Source organism: Portunus trituberculatus, chromosome 35 (assembly GCF_017591435.1).
Source record: "Portunus trituberculatus isolate SZX2019 chromosome 35, ASM1759143v1, whole genome shotgun sequence".
Lineage (NCBI taxonomy): Eukaryota > Metazoa > Arthropoda > Malacostraca > Decapoda > Portunidae > Portunus > Portunus trituberculatus.
The window spans coordinates 4,410,104-4,430,103 of NC_059289.1; the positions used below are offsets into that span (position 1 = coordinate 4,410,104).

At 39.4% G+C, this 20,000-nt stretch overlaps 2 protein-coding genes and 1 long non-coding RNA gene across 8 annotated transcripts in view; 1 reads left to right on the forward strand and 2 right to left on the reverse strand.

Annotated features, from left to right (window-relative positions):
• Nucleotides 1-18,889, forward strand: part of LOC123513343 — a 19,474-nt gene extending 585 nt beyond the window's left edge. The window contains exons 1-14 of one of the 5 annotated variants that reach the window (XM_045270475.1): nt 4,961-5,151; nt 6,220-6,525; nt 7,042-7,111; nt 7,984-8,113; nt 8,266-8,383; nt 10,181-10,369; nt 11,233-11,398; nt 11,734-11,819; nt 12,035-12,220; nt 12,418-12,586; nt 13,304-13,365; nt 13,920-14,086; nt 16,266-16,465; nt 17,787-18,889. In XM_045270475.1, coding sequence (XP_045126410.1) covers nt 7,985-8,113; nt 8,266-8,383; nt 10,181-10,369; nt 11,233-11,398; nt 11,734-11,819; nt 12,035-12,220; nt 12,418-12,586; nt 13,304-13,365; nt 13,920-14,086; nt 16,266-16,457 — 1,464 coding nt within the window. In that variant the 5' untranslated portion in view covers nt 4,961-5,151; nt 6,220-6,525; nt 7,042-7,111; nt 7,984 and the 3' untranslated portion in view covers nt 16,458-16,465; nt 17,787-18,889. Of the gene's footprint in view, nt 1-4,960; nt 5,152-6,219; nt 6,526-7,041; nt 7,112-7,512; nt 7,619-7,983; nt 8,114-8,265; nt 8,384-10,180; nt 10,370-11,232; nt 11,399-11,733; nt 11,820-12,034; nt 12,221-12,417; nt 12,587-13,303; nt 13,366-13,919; nt 14,087-16,265; nt 16,466-17,786 lie in introns of those variants that run through there. The other 4 variants (XM_045270476.1, XM_045270473.1, XM_045270477.1 and 1 more) reach the window with 4 other exon arrangements.
• Nucleotides 507-4,350, reverse strand: LOC123513342 (chitooligosaccharidolytic beta-N-acetylglucosaminidase-like). Of its 2 annotated transcripts, none has more exons than XM_045270471.1 (6): nt 4,271-4,350; nt 3,767-3,918; nt 2,638-3,559; nt 2,379-2,525; nt 1,354-1,872; nt 507-1,178 (listed from the first exon to the last, which is right to left on the reverse strand). In XM_045270471.1, the coding sequence occupies exons 2-6, from the start codon at nt 3,862-3,864 to the stop codon at nt 972-974; spliced, it is 1,893 nt and encodes a 630-aa protein (XP_045126406.1). In that variant the 5' UTR covers nt 3,865-3,918; nt 4,271-4,350; the 3' UTR covers nt 507-971. The 2 variants fall into 2 exon arrangements, with proteins under 2 accessions (XP_045126406.1, XP_045126407.1); XM_045270472.1 differs by having other exon boundaries at nt 3,767-3,867; nt 4,271-4,336.
• The window catches only part of LOC123513345, a 19,183-nt gene continuing 15,971 nt past the window's right edge, over nt 16,789-20,000 (reverse strand). Inside the window, exon 3 of the long non-coding RNA XR_006677319.1 lies at nt 16,789-17,816. This is a non-coding gene — a long non-coding RNA (uncharacterized LOC123513345). The remainder of the gene's footprint in view (nt 17,817-20,000) is intronic.

Genomic DNA, 20,000 nt, shown 5'->3' on the forward strand with positions numbered 1-20,000 from the left:
AGCTTAACCTTTAGGGTGTGACAGGGGCTGTACTCTTCATTTTAACTTCCTCCCCCATTCATAGTCCCGTGCACTTTTCTTTTACTCCTGTACATTTCAATCACATGGTATTTCTCATCATTAATTTCTAACTTCTATCTCAGGTTCTACTCTCGAATTTTGTCAATATCCCTTTCTTAATCTATACAATCAACATACCCCAGATAATCTTACCAATAGAACCTCCTAACGAAGCAGTAAAATACTTACATTTAGTGATAAAGTACTTAATGCACAATACGTTTCTTGTGGTTTTATTTGGGGGACGGCCTTTGCTCCGGCACTCCAGTTTCGTCTCGCTCTGGTGGGACCGTTTCGTTGTGTTGTTTTTGAGGCTGCAGTTTGTGAAGATTGTATTGACCGTGACAAATGTGGTGACTGGTGTCATCCTAATTCATTGTGATCGGTGCATATGGCTATTCAGTTATATGTTTGAGTATGGCCGAATAATTGAAATAAAGAATAAAGAAGGATCATACATTTATTTTTATTATTTTCTATATACTTATACATAGAAACTAGATATAAAGAAAGTACGTATTTCGTTTCTGTAATAATTCGATTAATCGAATTAATCACGACAAAAAATAAGTTTGTAGAAGTTGAAAGAGAGAGAGAGAGAGAGAGAGGGGGAAGGGTGGAGAGAAGGTAGAGGAGCGTCCCAGTTGGTGGTTGGCTGACACCGGAAGCCATCTGTCTTTTTCCTACTAATAAATCTCTTTGCTCAGGTGTTGCAAACTCAACAAAGAGTCAATCGCATCATGTACTGGCGTGCATTGACTGCCCATGAGCCGCGTATGGGGAAGAAGAGAATATCACTATTCTTGAGATTATAGAAATAGCCCACAGGAAAAAAGAAAGGCAAGACTTAACAACCCAGCCGCGAAGAAAAGAAACCTTTTTTATAAGTGTGCTCGGGCTTCGTTAGCATTTTATGTTCCTCCACACCCTAGTAGAGGCTCGCTTAGGTAGCAGAGACCCTCGTTTTGGTGGCACCACTGAGGCTGGATGCGCTCCGCCTGCATACCGCGCTGAACCATTCGTTGACGATGGTTGATGAATCTAATTTCAGCAGCTTTCCAATTGGTCACTGGGTTGGTCCACAGTCTTTCTGCGATGGCAGCGCCACGAGGCCACAACTGCAGAGAGGAAAGATTTGGTGTAAGTCATTGTGATGCAATACTTCCTTTCACGTAGACACCTGTGTGTTCTGTGCATGATTTAGCAAGTCCTGTGGATTACATTTAATCCTATCAGTATTTTTTTCTTCGAAGTTTTTTTTTTTTTTTTTTTGTATTGCACTGCGACACTCACCTTAGAGTCAATTGTGGCATCATCAACCTGTTCTGTCCAGAGGGCTGCCTCTCCCCCTAGGATTAAGTCTGTATGGGGAGAACCGGTTTCTGTAAAGGCAATGTCATGTGGACTGTTATCGTAAACAGTCTGCCAACCCTTGTACGGGCTGCACCAGTTATTTCCCTCACCGACCCAAGCCCCCATTCCACAGTCCAGGTACCAGGCATCATAATTACTGAAGATAACTCTATAGCCACGAGAGAGAAGGTTATTAATGGACGAGTCGTTCTTCTTTGTCCAGATCTGAATAATGTACTGGGAAGGGTTGAGATATTCCAGATATTCTGGCTTAGTTAGGTGGGAAGTCCACAAAACTCCAGGCACATCCCTGCCACCTGCCGCCTCGTGTAGCAGCTCAAGGGCGCGCCCTTGGAACACCGCCCACTGGTGGTAGTAGTCTGACTCATTCGTCCCATATCCATTGTCCACCATAAAGTTGAAGATCTCTTCAGTTGTGTTCCAGCAGTTGAGGTTAACCTAATGAAAAAAGGAAATAACAATTTTACACCTTAAATAATTTTGTTCAGAATATATAATAGGTTAATGGAATTCCTCTGCAAGATCATTCAAAACTTTCTTCGTAATACGAGACTATCTTCGGCTGAAAGATTAGTTTGTTCAAATCTTTATTTTACGACCAAATTATATACTTAGTTTACTTCGCATTCCGTCTTGATACCGTTGTCATCCTATTGGTTTGTGATATAACATTAGGAAACCTGATGAGGCTTTTCATTCAAGTTCCACTGACTGTCACTGGTCGTCACACTACGCCGTCCCTCACGGTTTCAAGCAGCCACAAGATCTAGATCATCTTTGGCGAAGCATCCCTGGTGTTCAGTTTTCATCCTTATCTAAACAACGATTACCTATCATTAAAAAAAATCTTATCAATATTTAACATAAAATCCAAATTAAGTAACATTTGCATTTTTCCTTCTTCCCTCCTATTCTCACCCATCATCTTTACACTATTACCTTACCTCATCACCCCCGAAGTGAAACAGCTCCAGAGGAGAGAAAAGCTGCACCAGTTCTTTATAAATTTGACCCAAGACGTCGTACATATTAGGGTTGGCTAGGTTAAGCTGTCCACATGGCGGTTCCACACAATAACTTTGCCAGGGCTCCTGCAGGTAAAGCGACACTCGTGTATGAGTGATATCACAAGATAAATGTCTTATCTTGCCGTTTTAAAATACATCAAACATGTATGAAGCGCAGTGTGTGTAAGCAACTAACCTGGTTCACACAAACGGCTAGTTGTCCCAGTCCCTCCTTGTCACCCCACTGCCAACCATTGCCCACGTGCGCCGGTGCGTCCAGCTCAGGCAACAGTCGCACACCCCGTACTTGAGCATATTTCATCAAGTTACGCACTTGAGCGGGCGTGTACACCTGCCTGGCAGAGTAGGCACCATAGTAGGCCATGTTGGGTAGGGAATCAAGGAACAGCGGGAAGGAATGGGAATCGGTGATGTGCCAATGAAGTGTGTTCAGCTTACAGGCAGCCATGGCATCCAGTGTACGTTCAAGGGCTCCCACACTCACAAAGTTCCTTGACGTATCCAGCAGTAGTCCACGATAGGGAAAGGCAGGTCCGTCCGACACCATGGCAGGCACGATCATGAGGGCGTCGGCAGTCTCATGGTATTCCACAAGTTGGGAGAGCGTCTCCAGCGCATGCCTCGCTCCGAAGTAAGTGGGAGCAATTACGATCACGGAAATCAAGTCAGTGCCAATGGTCACCGTCAAATCGTATGACTCATCAGTGTCAAGGGTGAGAATGGTGTCATTACTAGCCACTGTCACGTCCAGCTGGAGGACTTGAAGCTCCGTGGTAGCGTCCCAAGGGCCAGTCCACGGTGCTTTCCCATTGGCATAGTGTGGGTGGTAACGGTGAAGGATATCCGTGAAGATGTCATAAGCTTCACGCAGCAAATTGCACACTTCCCCTTGACATATTGGTTGTAATCTCATCATCCAGGGTAAGAAAGGAGTCACCTGGTCTCCGATGATAGCACTGACAGGGCGGGGCCACAGCATGCCCTCCGTGCTGCAGGTCAACTTGCACATGTTGAAGGTCGTTAGTCCCACCTGCCCCGAGCTGTCCTCCTTCACGCACCGGCCAGACACGCACCGCCAGGCCCATGGTGAGGGCATCCTGCAACCCATCCATTACACTTTGACTAGCACTATAGTCGACCTTATTCTGTCTACTTAAACATTTTGATTGTATGGTTTTCATTATTATCATCATATAGACATACACATGCACCTTCCCTAATAACATAGTCAGACCCACCTAATCAACTGTGCATTTCTTACATGATAGAAATGTTGATCATGTACGTACTAGATATATGCTTACCGGAAATCGCCCTCTGAGGCAGCAAGGGTGTGGTTGGTGGGGAGGCAGAGCACGGCTAGATTTGCCACTACCACCACTATTCTCATCCGTCCAGACATTTCCTTTTATTGAGAACAATGAGAAACTCGAACATACGTAATGTTGTGGAAGGCCTGTGAAACAAGAGTTTTGTTGCCTATAAGTGCTTCACAACACTGGTTGATCGTAATAAAGTCTAAGAATAGTCTTGGAAGTTTATATATATATATATATATATATATATATATATATATATATATATATATATATATATATATATATATATATATATATATATATATATATATATATATATATATATATATATATATATATATATATATATATTAGAATTGGTGTAAACTTCCTATAGAAGTATACTTGCATGATGTAAATAAAGAAACACAAGATAATTATTTGCTAATCAATACACCATGAATCCACCCTTAATATATCTTCAATAGAGAGTAGTCAACAAAGGCTTACCAAGGTAAGGGGTCTCGTCTCTTTGTATATACAATTAGACACAGCTACGTCAGGGCTGCGACTGATCTGTTTGTCAACTTTGAGTTCATAGACCATGTCTGGGTAACTGTTATCTTATCAACCTCTCTAGCTGCCACTTCCTCCACCTTCTTGTCTCCACCAACAGCGTGCTCCATCTCCCTATCACCCCACCCATCATTCGTGAGATTAACTTCCTTATCTCCTGAATTATATACTTATTATATGAAAATCCCGTGCAGTGGTATGATTATGTATGTGTAAAGCCTATGTGATGCAAGTCTCTCTCTAAAGCAGCGTTTCCCAACCAGGGGTGCTAGCATCCGGCTGGGGGTGCTGAAATCAATTATAAGAGGTGCTGGTAAGTGATGCACACACTTAACTTTCTTTTATCCTTCTAATAACAAGATATTAGTTAGGGGTGCTGGACTGCTTAGACATGAGAACAGGGATGCTATGGTCGGAAAAGAATGGGAAACGCCGCTCTAAAGGGAAATTCCGGGAAGGCTATTGTTTTATTTTAAGCTAGACGTTCAAGAAGCAGAGGAAACAAAACTATGACAAACTTTAGAGGAAGAGAAATAGATTGAAAAAGATATATATAAGGAGAAGAAATTCACCAAAAACACACGCACTTGCTATTTACAGAAAAGGAAACAGCTGAAAACTACAAGAGGTGCCGTTACAAACACTGTATGCTATATGGCGAAACCTTCCTGCTTCAGAGAGGCTCATTGAATCAGCACTGTCAGACAGTAGCACACGTCGAGGTAACTGCGGACTGGTACGGTGATCTAACAACAAAGGTTGTCCAAGATGTAACTCTACCGGCTACCTGTGGTTAATTTCTCGAAGTTCAGAAGGTACGTACAGTAGAAGCTCGGAACCATTAGATAATTCCAAGGAGGCTGTCTTAAACCCATTAGCAATTAAAGTCCAGCTATGTAGTACAATTCGCCCTGCAGTCGCCATCCAGCCACGTGAACCACAGCTAAGTAATAAGCTATCATTTAGTTATGATTATATTATTCATGCTTTATGTGATTGTGTTATCTGCGAGACAATATGGTGAGTTACAGGGTCACATAGACAGTCTTTTGGTTGTGTAGTCCTTGGTTTGTCAGAGTGGCTATAGTGCAGCACAATAACAACACCCCCCAGCCCGGCACTGATGATGCACGGGGACTGTGCGTGTTGCGGGTCTCAGACGGGCAAGGGGCAAAGTGTTGTGGTGCTGTATTACCTCCCACAGCTAAGTAATAAGCTGACTGATAAGCTAACGTTGACAAGATAGTTAAAAAGAAACCTCATTCAAGATATGCTAACTATTAATGAGAGGAGCGCGGTCTTGCTGTTCTTAAGATGACTCATGGCATTTGTCTTGAACTTGCCGCTGGCATCTTACTTAACATAACATAACATAACATAAATAATAGGATAACCTAACTTGGTAAACTAAACTTAGTGTAACCTAATTAAACTGGTAAATACGAAAGAGCCGCAGCACCGGTAGTGGTGCTCTCTATTTATTTTTGGTGGTAAGAGACAGTACAGTATGTATTTGGCTCTGTTTTAGCTTTCCCCATGAAACTTGCTTTCCCAGCATTGTGAGGCAAGATCCGGAAGAAAATTGGGCTAAGTTGCTATTCTTTATATTTACCGATCATGTAGAGTACGTAGTTTACTTGCTAATTAATAGTCGTGATAGCAATAATAACTCATTTTAATAATAGTGATATTGTTATTATTATTATTTATTATTATTATTATTGGTATTTATTATTATTATTATTATTATTATTATTATTATTATTGTTATTGTTATTACTATTACTATCATTACTATTATTATTATTATTTTTATTATTATTATTATTATCATTATTATAAGCATCATCATTATTATTATTTTTATTATTATTCCACAACAGTACTTGAGTCCTGCTTAGATGTACAAGAAACTGTATAGCTGTGATGAAGTATTGTGACTTCAGCCAGCTAGCTGGTCTGCCCAAGGAATGGTAGGATACTCCTTGTAACCATGCAGTGGGGCATAACGGCAGCTAGGAGAAAATAATTAGCAGTGCTGAAAAGCTAAGATAGGCCCAGCAAGCCACTGGTGCTCAATAAATGCTCAAGAATGCCAAACAAGCCTTGAAATGACTGGGACCGTGAACTGTAGAGAAGATTTGTAGAGGCTGGACATTGACAGGATGGCACTCCAACCCTTGCATCTGGTGAGAAAGATGAGACATTATTATTATTGTTAATTGCAAGAGAAGCATATTGCCATTTATTAACCATTTCCACAGGACTGTAGTTCTGATCTTAGAGCTCAGCAATGAGTGTATCATTGAACATAGTCAATCCTTCAATGGTGCATGACATGCAAATAGGGAAGTCATTGACATATTTTTCAAAAATTGTTGAGCACAAGGGCAGATAAGAGATCACAACTCATCATGGTATGATGATTTTATATTTTTTTTTCATTTGGTGTGTACTGATGCTTTACAAACAAATATCACAATTATGGTCCCAGATTAAACATTTCAGTACATGATAAAACAACAAAGGCAAAATGTGCAATAGTATTGATATGATAGTGATAGTGTGTTTGTAATATGTAGAGAAAGTGTGTGTGTGTGTGTGTGTGTGTGTGTGTGTGTGTATCCTTTTTATCAGTGTTATCAACATGACGTCGTCAATACTGCATATTAATATCCACAATAGCCTCACTGTTCTCTTCACAGGGTGATGAGTGGCAGAGAATACATCGCTGTACTCACCCACCCAGTGCTGTGCCACCTTGTGCTTCTCAAGGTTAGAGGGAGGAAGCACCCATACTTTTAAGATCAGTCAGAAATAACATCCATGCTAAATGTATGGTTTGTAATCATCCATATCTGCTTCTGTGTATTCAACTTTCAGCAACTTGAATTCTTTCAAGAGGAAGGTTTCAAGACATTATTTCATCCTTTTGACTTTTTCTAATGGAAGTGGTACCATCAATGGGGATTTTTTTCCTTTATGTTACTCTAGGCCAGTGTTACTCCTACATGCAAAAAATTTGAAGATCGAGGTCAGCTAACACCTGCATACTCAAGGCTTTTAGACCACAGGAAATCAGCATTCATCCCCAACTAGCTCCATCTTATCAATCATTGGCATATCATCTCTATCTTCAGCTATCAAAGGCCAGACAGTATCTTCCAACACCCTTGACAGACATGCAATCTGGTAATAACAATGTTGTTCTCACTTTTGTCCTTGTTCTTCAAAGAAAGCTCATCAAGTAAATCTGAAACATAGCCCAAAGCTTGCTAAAAGGTAGGATAAAACTTAAGAAAATAAGGTAAGCTGCAAGATGCCATTAGGCCTACATGTGACAGTCCCTGAATGGAACACAGTTGGTATCTATGTACAGAGACAGATAGACTTTCATTTATAGGGCAATGTTTTAATTCTAGAGTTAATCACTCATTTTCTTAGTGTTTTTAATGTTCATGTGTATTACTGCACAAGATTCCCAATACAGAGATAAGAATGTGTGATGTAGGGAGTATCTACACCTCCATCATGAGACTATAGGGATACAGTTACTTAAGGTCAATAATGAAAGTAGTTATTAAGATGCATCAACCAACACACATCCATTAACTGACTAATACTCTATGACAAACATGACTTTCCAGGATGGCCCAAGGATTGATGTGGAAAGTGTTGGTGACAGCAGTGGTGGTGGTTAAGGCAGAGAACATTTCATATAGTGCAACCCCTGGCATGAGGCAACTTGAAGAGTTCATCTCCAACAACACTAAAGCAGTCAGTGTCCTTAATTTATCCATTGTATTCAAAACATATGATTCATTATTCCCTTGACTATGTGTGAGGAAAATTGTGTGTATAGATATTTACTCTTTTTCTGTTTGCCTAACTATTGAAAGTGACACTTCATGACTTAATTCTGGTTTCAGTTATGCATGTATGTAAAGTGTCAGGAACCATTTGATGCCACAGGATGCCAAAAGGACTCAGTCTATCTGGAAGGGGCAGGCCAGTTTGGCTGCTGTGGTGCATGTGTTACTTTCAAAAGTAAGTATTATACTGTTGATACACGGAATGATAACCAGAATGTTGTATTACAAATTGTACATTGCTGGATGTAGTGGATGGTATCTTCTATAAGCAAGGATTGGTATCTCCTGTGTTACCATGTGCCACCATTATAGTCTATTCTATTTTTTATACTCTAGTTCAACCTCAGGATGTAATTAGTCTGTAGCACGGCTTACCTTTACTCTAATCTCGAAATGGTGATAGGGAGGGATTCATAAGTGCAGCATTGGTTTATTTCTCTGAGGCAGCTGGGTGTCTGTGCATCAGTAATGAATAGCACTGAGCCTAAAGGTGCATCCACACTATTGGGCATGCCTGCCCGGGCAAACACTGATACCAGATCACAATGGGTAGTGAGAATGAGGAACGATGACATCAGAAGTGGAAATGCCACAGACAGGGATCTGGTAACAAACAGTGCTACCAGATGTAGTGTAGCCCATAATCTCTATTTGTTCACCAAGCAAAAGACTGGTGAGCAAAGTTGTAAACTGATATCACTTACAGTTTCGTGGGTCACTTCCACTAACTGAGGTGTGAGGGCTCTTACCACTATGCTGAACACTGTGGAAAAGAAAGTAGCCTTGTGTGGGATAATTCTTGCAGTGCATGTGAAAAAAAAAAAAAAGCCAGAGTTTAGAAGCATCTGTGGTGCAAAGAAGAGGAGAGCTTGAAAGCCATGTGACTGTATATTGATGAACGTGAAAAATTATTTCTTCCAGTACATGAGAATGGATGTAAACAGTTTCCACAGACAAGGCTGTTGGCAGTACAAGTACATGTCAATTAACCATGTGGTGTTTTGCCTGAACCACTAAGTGTTTACAGATTCATTTATGCTTGTAGAAGGATGGCCAGACATGATGACACATGCACACACAACTCTTTTGAGACTGATTACTAAAGTACCTCAAAGGAAACCTTTAGTGCTTTGCACCACCTACCTGTCGAGACAGTTCCTGGTGTTTTGTCCAAGCTCAATCATAGGCAGCTGCCTGTTCATGTTTGCCTGTCATTTTTTCTTTTCTGACATCACCTTTGTGCCTGCCACTCACCCTCCTAGCTTGTGTATAATAGATTGTGATCTGATATTGCTTTTTGCCAGAGCTTGCATGCCTGGTAGTGCGGATGTGCCTTAAGTCAACTGTGGGCTAGTGTAATTGTGGAGAATGCTCAGAGTTGTCGGTATGCTTTTGCTCTAGAGTCCTTGAAAATGTTGTACTGTATGTTTTCTGTTTGATAAAAATTCCTATCCTGTTGTGAATGATGAGACCAGTATGCTACTCACACTATGATTAGCTAATTGTAGAACAACAACCAGTAAGAGTATGATTGGTATTAGCTGAGACATTGAAAGAAGCATTTCACTTTAGACACCCTTTGAATATATGGAATTACAGTAATTGTCTCAGTGTGTTTTCCAGCTGTCCTCTTGTGCGACAGTTGGCTGCTGCACATAATTTTTAGAAAGATAGATATAGAATGCCATTTTACATTTATTTTCATACATTCAGCACTGTTATTGTTATGTTTCATATTATTTCATAGTTAAACATTTGGCACCTTTTCTTTCCAATACTTTCCATCAGTCATTCCCTGCTCAAAGACAACTGTCATAACCTGAAAACTTTATAGTCCTATGATCTTTGTTAAACATTACACAGATTTTTTTAATAAGGACTGGCACTCCTTGTTCAAATTCTCCTTCATTGTGCCAGTAGCTCATATTCTTCATTATAAAATAAACAACTTTTTTTTCCATTTTGATTACAGAAAGTGGCGAGTCAGACTGTACAGGCAGCATTGATCCTGCTTACAGTGGTGGCTATGCTGCTCCCAGAGGTGCCTTGTGGTCTGACATGAGGAAAGATTTGGAGTGGTTTGGTGAATCTAACAACACTGTCTTCTCCTCCTGGTGTGACTATGGACTAGCGTGCAACTACGACAACGTATGTGAGCCAGGTAAGCATTACTTTGTTTGCATTAAGAAAAAGACAATGAAAGTGAGCAGTGAAGTGTTCCATACATCAAATTCCTATCCTGTTTTGAGATATGATACTAGATACAAATAATTCTGTAGTGTACATACTCTAAAAATTTGCAGATGGATATTAATGAAACAAATAAAGCCACAAAGTACATTTTTTACAATACATCAGTGCACAGCCACTCACCATAGGTTGCCTGCCATTATTGTCAGCCACATGTGTATTTAGTTGTAAGCAATTTGGTGGATCAGATCTTAGGCTTAGCTTAGCTGGCCACATGCCTCCCCAATAAGTCTGAGGTAATGTAGGATGGTCCATGATATATCCCTTTCCACTTGTAAAATTCATTATTGAAGAAATAAAAAGTTACAATAAGATACAGTAGTAGTAGTACCTCGGTATACATCTACTTTAGAGTATGTCAGATTTTGTTTGGAATACAACTCGCATGCTAGAACTTGTATAGGTCAAAAGGAGTCACAACACCACACACTAACCTGGTCTACCTCTCCCGAGACAGTCACAACTGCCCACAAGTAGGGTTTCCAGTTATTTCATACAATTGCTTTTGCATTTACTGTATGAAATTATATTTAAGATGCACCTTTGTTCATAAGAATGGCTGCATCTTATGAGTGTGAAGCCTTCTCTAGATTTCATTTTGGTATTTCCTTCATCCCAACACCTGAAAACTTAAACCACTGTATTATAGGCAAGATTGCTATATCACATTTTTCAACCATAATACTGTAAGGAAATGTTGAAAATGAAAACTTGGCCCTGTTCACCTGACATTTTGGGTTTGTCATTTTGATAGCAAAAATGTTCTTTCATCAGGAAGGGAGGCAGAGGGTGGGTGTTTGTATGTGCGCCAACAGTATTATGAAGCCTTTGAATCGGGCAGCTTTAAACCTTACCGGGATGACTATCGCTGGCCACCAAACTGCACACAAACGGGAGAGTATACCACTGTGCAGTGCAAAGGACCTCCTGGGGAGGAAAGGCAAGTGCCACAAAGATGTCCTGCTAGTGCAGTGTTTTGGAAGTTATATAGAGAAGATGAAGCCTCATCTGTCCTTTGGCGTTGCTGTTATTACCTATGCATTTTTTTTTTATTGCATGCAGGTAATCAATTTGTATATTTTTCAAATTTATTTTTTATTTCTTTTCAACAATCAAATTAAATGTATTTTGTAGCTACCTGCCATACATAAGCATGCATTTGTAGGTGAAGTTTAATTTTTAACAGTGTTGCAGAAAGACTCTCATACAATTGTTTGCTCTGCTCATGAAATAGTGTGAGAACAGAATTTCACAACATTGTAATGTTACTGGCAGGTATGTGTGTGTGGATCCTGCAGGAAATACAATCTTCGGCAAAATCTTCCCATGGCAGGAGGAGCTTGTCGCCAACATGAATTGCAGTTAGTGTCCTTTATATGTGGGGAGCATTTAGTCCATTTCTTCCCTTCCTAAAAAAAAAAAGAGTTTAATAATGGCTTGTAGTGGAGAAAATGGACATTATTTTAAAGTTTCATGCCATGGAAACATGTGTTGTATTTATGAATTTTTATGGATGTTGCACAAAAGATAGATGATGGTAATACAAATGACAGGTAACAAGAATATGCTATGGCAGAGTGCGCAAGGCAGGTGTGGGAGCGGCAGCAGGCTGGCGAGTCCTCCATCACACTTCACTGTATGGAGAATGGCAATTATGAAGCACTGCAGTGTGAGGACGGCTGGTGTTACTGTGTGCATCCAGAATCTGGTGATCCATATGGCACTATGATACCTGAGGAAGTCATGCACCTTCTTCCCTGCTGTAAGATGCCATAAACATCCTCGTGGAGTTCATTTCCTTGTCGCAATTTTGAAATGTTCAACAAATTTATCTATATAGTATTAGCATGTTATTTGATTATACATTTTTTTTTTTAATAAAACTGCAGCAGTTAATGGTTATGTTAAAAAATGTAATTTTTTAAAGTTCCAAAATTTATGTAAGCACAATATCTTCAGACAACATCACACTGGTGGGAGAGCAGTACCTTAGGAGGTGTGAAAGTATGTATGAAGCAGAGGATCAGCTGACAGAGCACATGCTGGCGAAAGGAGTACACGGCCCCACTGGTCTCTACAAGTGTGACCCTGATGGATCCTTCAGTGGAGAACAGTGTATTCATGGACAGTAAGTGTCTCGTCAAGCATCTAAGGAAAAATAGTTCGACAGTTTTGTTCCCCACGTTATAGGAAGGATATAAAGTAAGTCTATTAGCATCAGTGCAAAGGAGAATGACTTAGAGGATACAGGGGATTAAAGATATTCCCTACAAAGCAAGATTAAAGATATTAAATTTGCATTTCCTAGAGAGATGTGGGGTAAGAGGGGACCTGATACAAGGATTTAAGTGGCGTAGAGATTATAACAAAGGGGACATGATCAAAATTCTTTGGATCAGTAGCCAGAATAGAACCAGAAATAATGAATTAAAGCTTAAAAAATTTAGATTTAAAAAAGAAATGGGAAGGAACTGGTTCTCTCCAATACAGTATAGAGTGGTTGATGAATTGAACAGACTCGGTAATCATGTTGTTAGTGCCAAGTCAATAGGGAGCTTTTAAAGATTAGACAAATTTATGGATGGGGATGATAGGTGGAATTATGTAGATACAGGTAGTGCCATATGTAGGCTTGATGGCCTCTTGCAGCTTCCCCCATTTCCTTAAGTTTTTATGTACATGCAGAAATGTTCCTCAAATGTTTTCATTGCATTGATTCTTTTTTATACAAGTTATATAGTGATATAATTTCATTGGGATAGACTTCTGTCAGTAAGAAATATTTACTATGCACATGACAATTTTTGTTGGACTTTCTATGAGTAATGGATGTGTTTGGTTTCAGATGCAGGTGTTATGACAAATACTATGACTCAATTCTGAAGCTTTCATCTGGAGGTGGATGTAGTAAGTATAGGTTGTAATGTTAGTTAAATGATTTAGTAGTAATGCAATGAAAAAATGAGATAATGGGATTGGGGTTCTTCTATATGTAAATTCTGTACATTTCACTAAAGTGATAAGCTTCGAAGAGATAAAATTCTTCCCTTTGCTAATTTGATCATTGAATGTATATAGATAGGACATTTTTTAATGTAAACTCAGCAGACTCATTATTACTTCATGCAGCTACTATCTCCCTTATTAGTTGTTCATGTGTTCAGAGGGAAAGGAAGCAAGAGTGAATGAAAATTACAGAGAAGTGAAGTTTAAGCATGAAAGGAAGCAAGAGTGAATGAAAGAATTACAGAGAAGTGAAGTTTAAGCATAACTATTATGAGTTGTATCAGAAATTTTCAATTATAAGTGAACAGAAGAGTAGAATTAAAACAAATTGAAGTAGAAAATTAAATAAAATTGGTAAAAGTGGTAGTTAGAGAGAAAACAATTCTTTAATACCAATGAGATTTGATAGATCAGAATACTGTACCCTTCACACACATTTCTCTTCCACAATACAGACTGTGCACGAGACCAGTGGCTCTATGACAGCCAGAAGAATTCCCACGTCAATCTGGAGTGTGCCACACCTGCTGGACTAGATTCAGGGCTGTACTACCCCTACCAATACTATGGTGATATGGGTGTGTACTGTGTGGACCAAGATGGGATCAGATCTAGTCCTATGGTAAGTCAAACACTTTTTTCTAGGTGATGAGTTAAAGTTTACCAGATGGTTTAGTAAGAGAGACTGGCCCTAGACCTTACAAAAAAAAAAAAAAAGTCCCCCTGTGGGTTAATTTCCAAAAAGGTAAAAAAAAGTTGTTTTACTTGCTGCTTGTATATTTCTTCCTCCTTAATTGGCATACTTATAGTATACATCTGAATTTCAGAGGCTAAGGCATCAATTTTCACATCAATCTTCCAAACAAATAACTGAATCAGAAATTATATTGTGGCACAGCTTTCACACCCTCCTGTAATTTTTGACACCATCATGTATTTCATTAAGGCATTTACTTTTGTCATTTATTTCATTAAGGCATTTACTTTTGTCATTTAAGGTCAACAAAGACCACATTAGCCAATTCAGCGGAGCAGCGAATTAAACAAGGGAAGCATGACGTAACAATGCTGTCCACTCATCCACTACCTCCACACTCTCATGTATTGCTGCTCTGGACATGTTTCTTTGCAAATTGGGAGCTTTTGTTGTGTGGTGGGAAGGGTATCTCTGTGTTCCAGCCACTTTATCAAATCTGCTTTGATATTGCAATGGTGGAACAGTGATTCTTCTCCATCAACTGCCTATAGTAGGGGGCATTATCCATCACACACCAGCACAGCCAGCTCACTCAGTGAGGGTAGGAGCTGCACTTCTCCATCACCAGCACAGCCAGCTCACTCAACGAGGGTAGGAGCTGCAATGTCGGCCAACGAATGAACAGGTTGCCTTTCATTTCACTATGGAAGTCACCACTGGTGTTCTTGGTAGGATTTCAATGAAATCGTTGGTTGCGCCCGCTGCACTCACCTTCTCTGGGCAGCACCTGATAGCTATACGTGTCACTAGTGGCAGACTGAGTGCTGTCCACACATCCCTTACTATATGGTTCATTCTGATGGTAAACTCACGGGATTGTTAAAGGACATGGAGTACACTGATCCTGCCGGACACGACATCCATGCTCTTCTTATTAACGTACATTTTTTGCTGTGAGGTCTTAAAGCACACTCCCATGTTGTAGATGAGTTGCCACACTGACATCTCTGAGGTTTCCTCTATGATGAGGCTTGCCATCTTCAGGTGCTCAGTCAGAGAGGCAATTGTGAAAGTCTGCTTGGCTGCAGACTTTGACAAATGGTGCCGACAGTGAAATTGTTAGATTGGGAGCGGTGTTGAGAGTGCTATTGGTGTCTGAGGCCAAGACTTGATGTTGCACTGACCAAATGAGTGATATGACTGCTCTTGTGAGCCCAAGTTCCACGTACCACAAAGAAACTCGTTCAGTCATAAAAAAAAGATAAAACATTATGCAACTATCAGTCATGGTGGTTCTCATAAACCACTCTATTCTACTATTCTCACCTATATTCTCTGGGTATCTGTCATTATCAACTGTTATACTGTGTGTAAGTTGTGTAAATTACAAAACACTACCATATAATGAATGCCTCAATTTTAAATGTATAAAACATATGGCAGTGGCAGTATTTTCCAGAGAGAGAGAGAGAGAGAGAGAATTGGGAGTGATAAAGGCAGGAAGGGAGGGTAGGAGCAGACAGGAATGGGGAGGTAGTGGATGAGTTGACGTCACAGCAACGTCTTACTTTCTTTGTTTGATTTACGGTTTCTCCCTGTTTCTCCGAGTTGACTCGTGTGTATTTTGACATTAAATGACAAGAGTATAAACACCTAATCAAACACATTCGCCAGTGTATGATAGTGTCAAAAGTTATGGGAGGGTGTAAAAAATTGTGCCAAAATATTTTGATTCAACTGTTTGAAAAATATTTACATAAAAACAATGCCTCACGTCCTCTGAAATGCATACTAATTGCATGTTAAGTAAAAAGCATCACATCATTTGGACAGTGGTCGTGGTCAGAATCACAATTTTCATGTATGTACATTCTTGCCTGTTAATTTGTCCCAGCTTCTCATGTAAGAGTAATAAAATTTTGATATTGCTTGAATGCAGTGGTAATTAAATGAAACTGAAATATTCAGCTAGTGACTGGAATTCTTTAATCTGATTAGATTCAAATACCACTTCATGCAAGGAGCAGTTCACTGTATATGAAATTACCATGAAAAGAAGGGCATAAAAATAGTATATTTTCTAAAACAAGGTTTACTTCCACAGATTTTGAGAGAATATGAAAAACTTCTACACTGTGATGAAGCAGTTCGATGCCAGAATGGAATAAGTGAGGGCTGTGAGAAAGCTTGTGCAAAATATTCACATTCACCACAGCGTTGTGAAACAGAGCCCTGTGATAAAACTTGGAAGACGTGTCCACCTTCTTTCTATGTTAAGAACATAATTGATCTGTAAAACAACAGGTGAATATGTAATAGCTGTATGGGAAGCCAAGATATTATTGCATATGAGGCGTTCAGAATAGTAGTGACGTAAGCACCACCAATGCCGATTTTGAGGTTTGTACAGCATGTTCTTCATTTCCCCTTCAGCTTTTCGAATCTGCAACATCCAAGTCAAAATTCAGCAGAAATGCCTTTTGTACTGGGGCAGGCTGGGAGGCGTGCATTTTCACTCTGGTGTGTCTCAGCAAGCTGTGGTATAGCACTATCATCTTCCTATTGTGTTTGGCTCACATCTGTGCCATCAGAAAAGTAGTATTATGGCAATAAGGGTGAAATTCCACTTGTAGTGAAGGCTTTAATCAACCATATCAGAATCACATTAAAAGTGACGGCACAGTGAATTTTACACCAGCATATCTCCACCCAGGCCGCTTAGCGACCAATGGGGAGGCATGGATGTGATGACATGACATGACAGCCAATGATAGCCACACATTATCACTCCCCTCACTCTGCCCTTACCTTCAGTCTTCCCACCTCCACCCAAAGTTAATGAGCAACTTCAGAACCTAATTACATTTTGCTTACAATGGTTGTCAAGCCCTGTTATAGAGCAAAAAACTAGAGCTTTCTACCTCATCTCAGTGTTATTGCATTCTGAATATTGCAAAACTTTAACTGCGTTTTTTTTTTTTTTTTTTTTTTTAAGCTTGTCGCTACTATTCTGAACGCCTCATATGTGGTATGTATATTATTAGGTTACTCTGTTGTTTTATACTCCGTAAAATTTATTTTCATTTGGCAGAGAAATGTGCCTAATTGATCAAGTAGCAGTGATGTTAGTTAACTAAGCTTGAGATGAGAAGCCTGAACTTTTTAGTTGTAACTAGTTATTTGTTGTTGTACCGTAGTTGCAAACCCAAAAACACTTCTAGCTTTTGCCAAATCATTTTTTTTACAATCTCTGCTGTTACAGCTAGCTTTTGCCAAATCATTTTTACAATCTCTGCTGTTACAGCAAAGACCTAATCTACACACACAGTGCTGCCTCCTCCTGAAGCTTCCTTGTGCATTACTAGTTGTAACATTTGTACTCTTTATCACCTTATTCTCTCAAGTTCTGTTACGACACCCAAAATTCCTCATCAACAAATGCGAGTCCAACCTTGAGCAACTGACATGACTACATCACACAGGACTTAACTTTCCTCTAACAGAAATCACCAAGGGACCTTTGTTTGTTTCCTTATTTTTAAATAACTTTCACCTTATTACTTTCCTAATCCTCTCCACTTTGGTCTCCTTCTGAGGCATTTGTTGACTTTTTCTTCTCTTGCAGGATTTTGGATGTCCAGCAGCACAGACACACCTGTGGGAAGTACAAGACAGAGGTAAGAAGGGAGGATGCCATAACATTCATAGTATAATTGATTGGAACATATCTTATGTGAAAGATGTATAAGTAGTGCACATAGTTTAAACAAGATTATCATGACATTCATAATTTTATAACTCGGTTTCATGTTCACATTTATTTAGTGAGAAGGAATCTAAGGTTGTCATGACATTCATAATCTTATAACTCAGTTTCATGTTCATATTTATAGGAATCTAAGGTTATGAATCAAGAGTTACTCGTAAAAGATTTTACATTATGAAGACAAGTTTAAAGTTGGCCTATGTGTGTCATCATCTAGTTCACTCTGTCTTCATCAGGCTGCTAAATTCGTGGAGTTTCAGTAATTTAGTTTGTTGTTGGTGTCAGTTCAAAGCCTACATAGCAGCAGTCAATTGCATATTAATTTAACAATCTCTCTCAGCTGTCTCACTATTCTCTTCAGTCTGTTCTAAAACTTTCATTCAGTTTGGGCTTTAATGGACTAGATTATACAGATCAAATTAGGTGCTTTATATTGAATAAAGATGCACCTGTACGCGTAGGCTTAATTATATGAATAGCACACAATGTAAACGGACAACTGCAAGGACGAGAAAGTGCCAACTGGGGTAGATTATCCCCTCCAACCACCATTAATTAGCTAAGGTACTGTTTATGTAATTGGTTTTACTATAATTTCTCAGCCTAACTTTTTTATTTAGGCTGAGAATTATCAATAGTATGTATTGTATTTTTTATATTTGATGGACAGTATGTATTTTTTTTATATTCATGGTGACAGTCCATACTTTTGTGAAAATATTTTATATGACCAGTATATTTATTACAAGGGACAAGATACTTGTAGTTTTTTGTAGTTTTTTACTAAAAAAAAAAATTAAGTTCCCTAGACTTTTTTGTAGTGAAATTTTTATTTCTAGACCATTTACATGTAATGAAATTGTCAGTTCTATAATAAAACTGAAGGGAGACAATCTTTCATTTAGAAGTAATGATGTACATTTTTATATAGCTGTCAGTTCTATAATAAAACTGAAGGGAGACAATCTTTCATTTAGCAGTAATGATGTACATTTTTATATAGCAGTAATGTATGTTCATCTCTTCCAACTTTGTCTATCGACTTCTACCTTTCCTTCCTGCTGGAAGTTTGCCTACATTCAGCCTGTTCCTAAAAGTGGGTGACCTTTAAAGTTTTTGAATCTTCAATCCTGAATAGGAAGATTCTCAAACATCTGTCACTTCACAATCTTCTGTCTGATCGCCACTATGGCTTCTGTCAAGGTCCATCTGGCTTTCCTTACCGAGTCTTTTTAGAGATTTCGGTGAAACTTTTGCTGTAGCATTAGACATATCAAAAGCTTTGATTTCAAAACTGCCCTCTTACAACTTCTATCCTTCTCTCTGCAACTTTATCTCGGGTTTCCTTTCCGACCACTCTATTGCTGCTGTGGTAGACAGCTACTGTTCTTCTAAATCTTTTAATAGTGGTGTTCCTCAGGGTTCTGTCCTGTCACCCACTCTTTCTATTATTCATTAATGACCTTCTTAACCAAACTTCTTGCCCTATCCACTCCTACACTGATGATACCACCCTACATCTTTCCACGTTCTTTCAGAGATGACCAACCCTTCAGGAAGTCAACAGATCACGCAGGGACGCCACAGAACGCCTGACTTCCGATCTCTCTAAGATTTCTGATTGGGGCAGAGAAAATCTAGTAATTTTCAATGCCTCAAAAACTCAATTCCTCCATCTATCAACTCGACACAACCTTCCAGACAACTATTCCCTCTTCTTCAATGACACTCAACTGTCTCCCTCTCCCACAATGAATAACCTCGGTCAGTCCTTTGCTCATAATAACTGCAAACTTCACATCTCATCTCTTGCTAAAACAGCTTCTATGAAGTTTGGTGTTCTGAGGCGTCCACCAGTTTTCTCGCCCCTCCTACTGCTTACTCTGTATAAGGGCCTTATGGAGTACTCTTTGCATGTTTGGAGGGGTTCCAGTCACACAGTTTTGTTTGACAGAGTGGAATCAAAAGCTCTTCGTCTCATCAAATTCCCTCCTCTGACTAACTGTCTTCAGCCTCTTTCTCACTGCCGGAATGTTGCATCCCTTTATCTTTTATCGCTATTTTCGTGCTAAC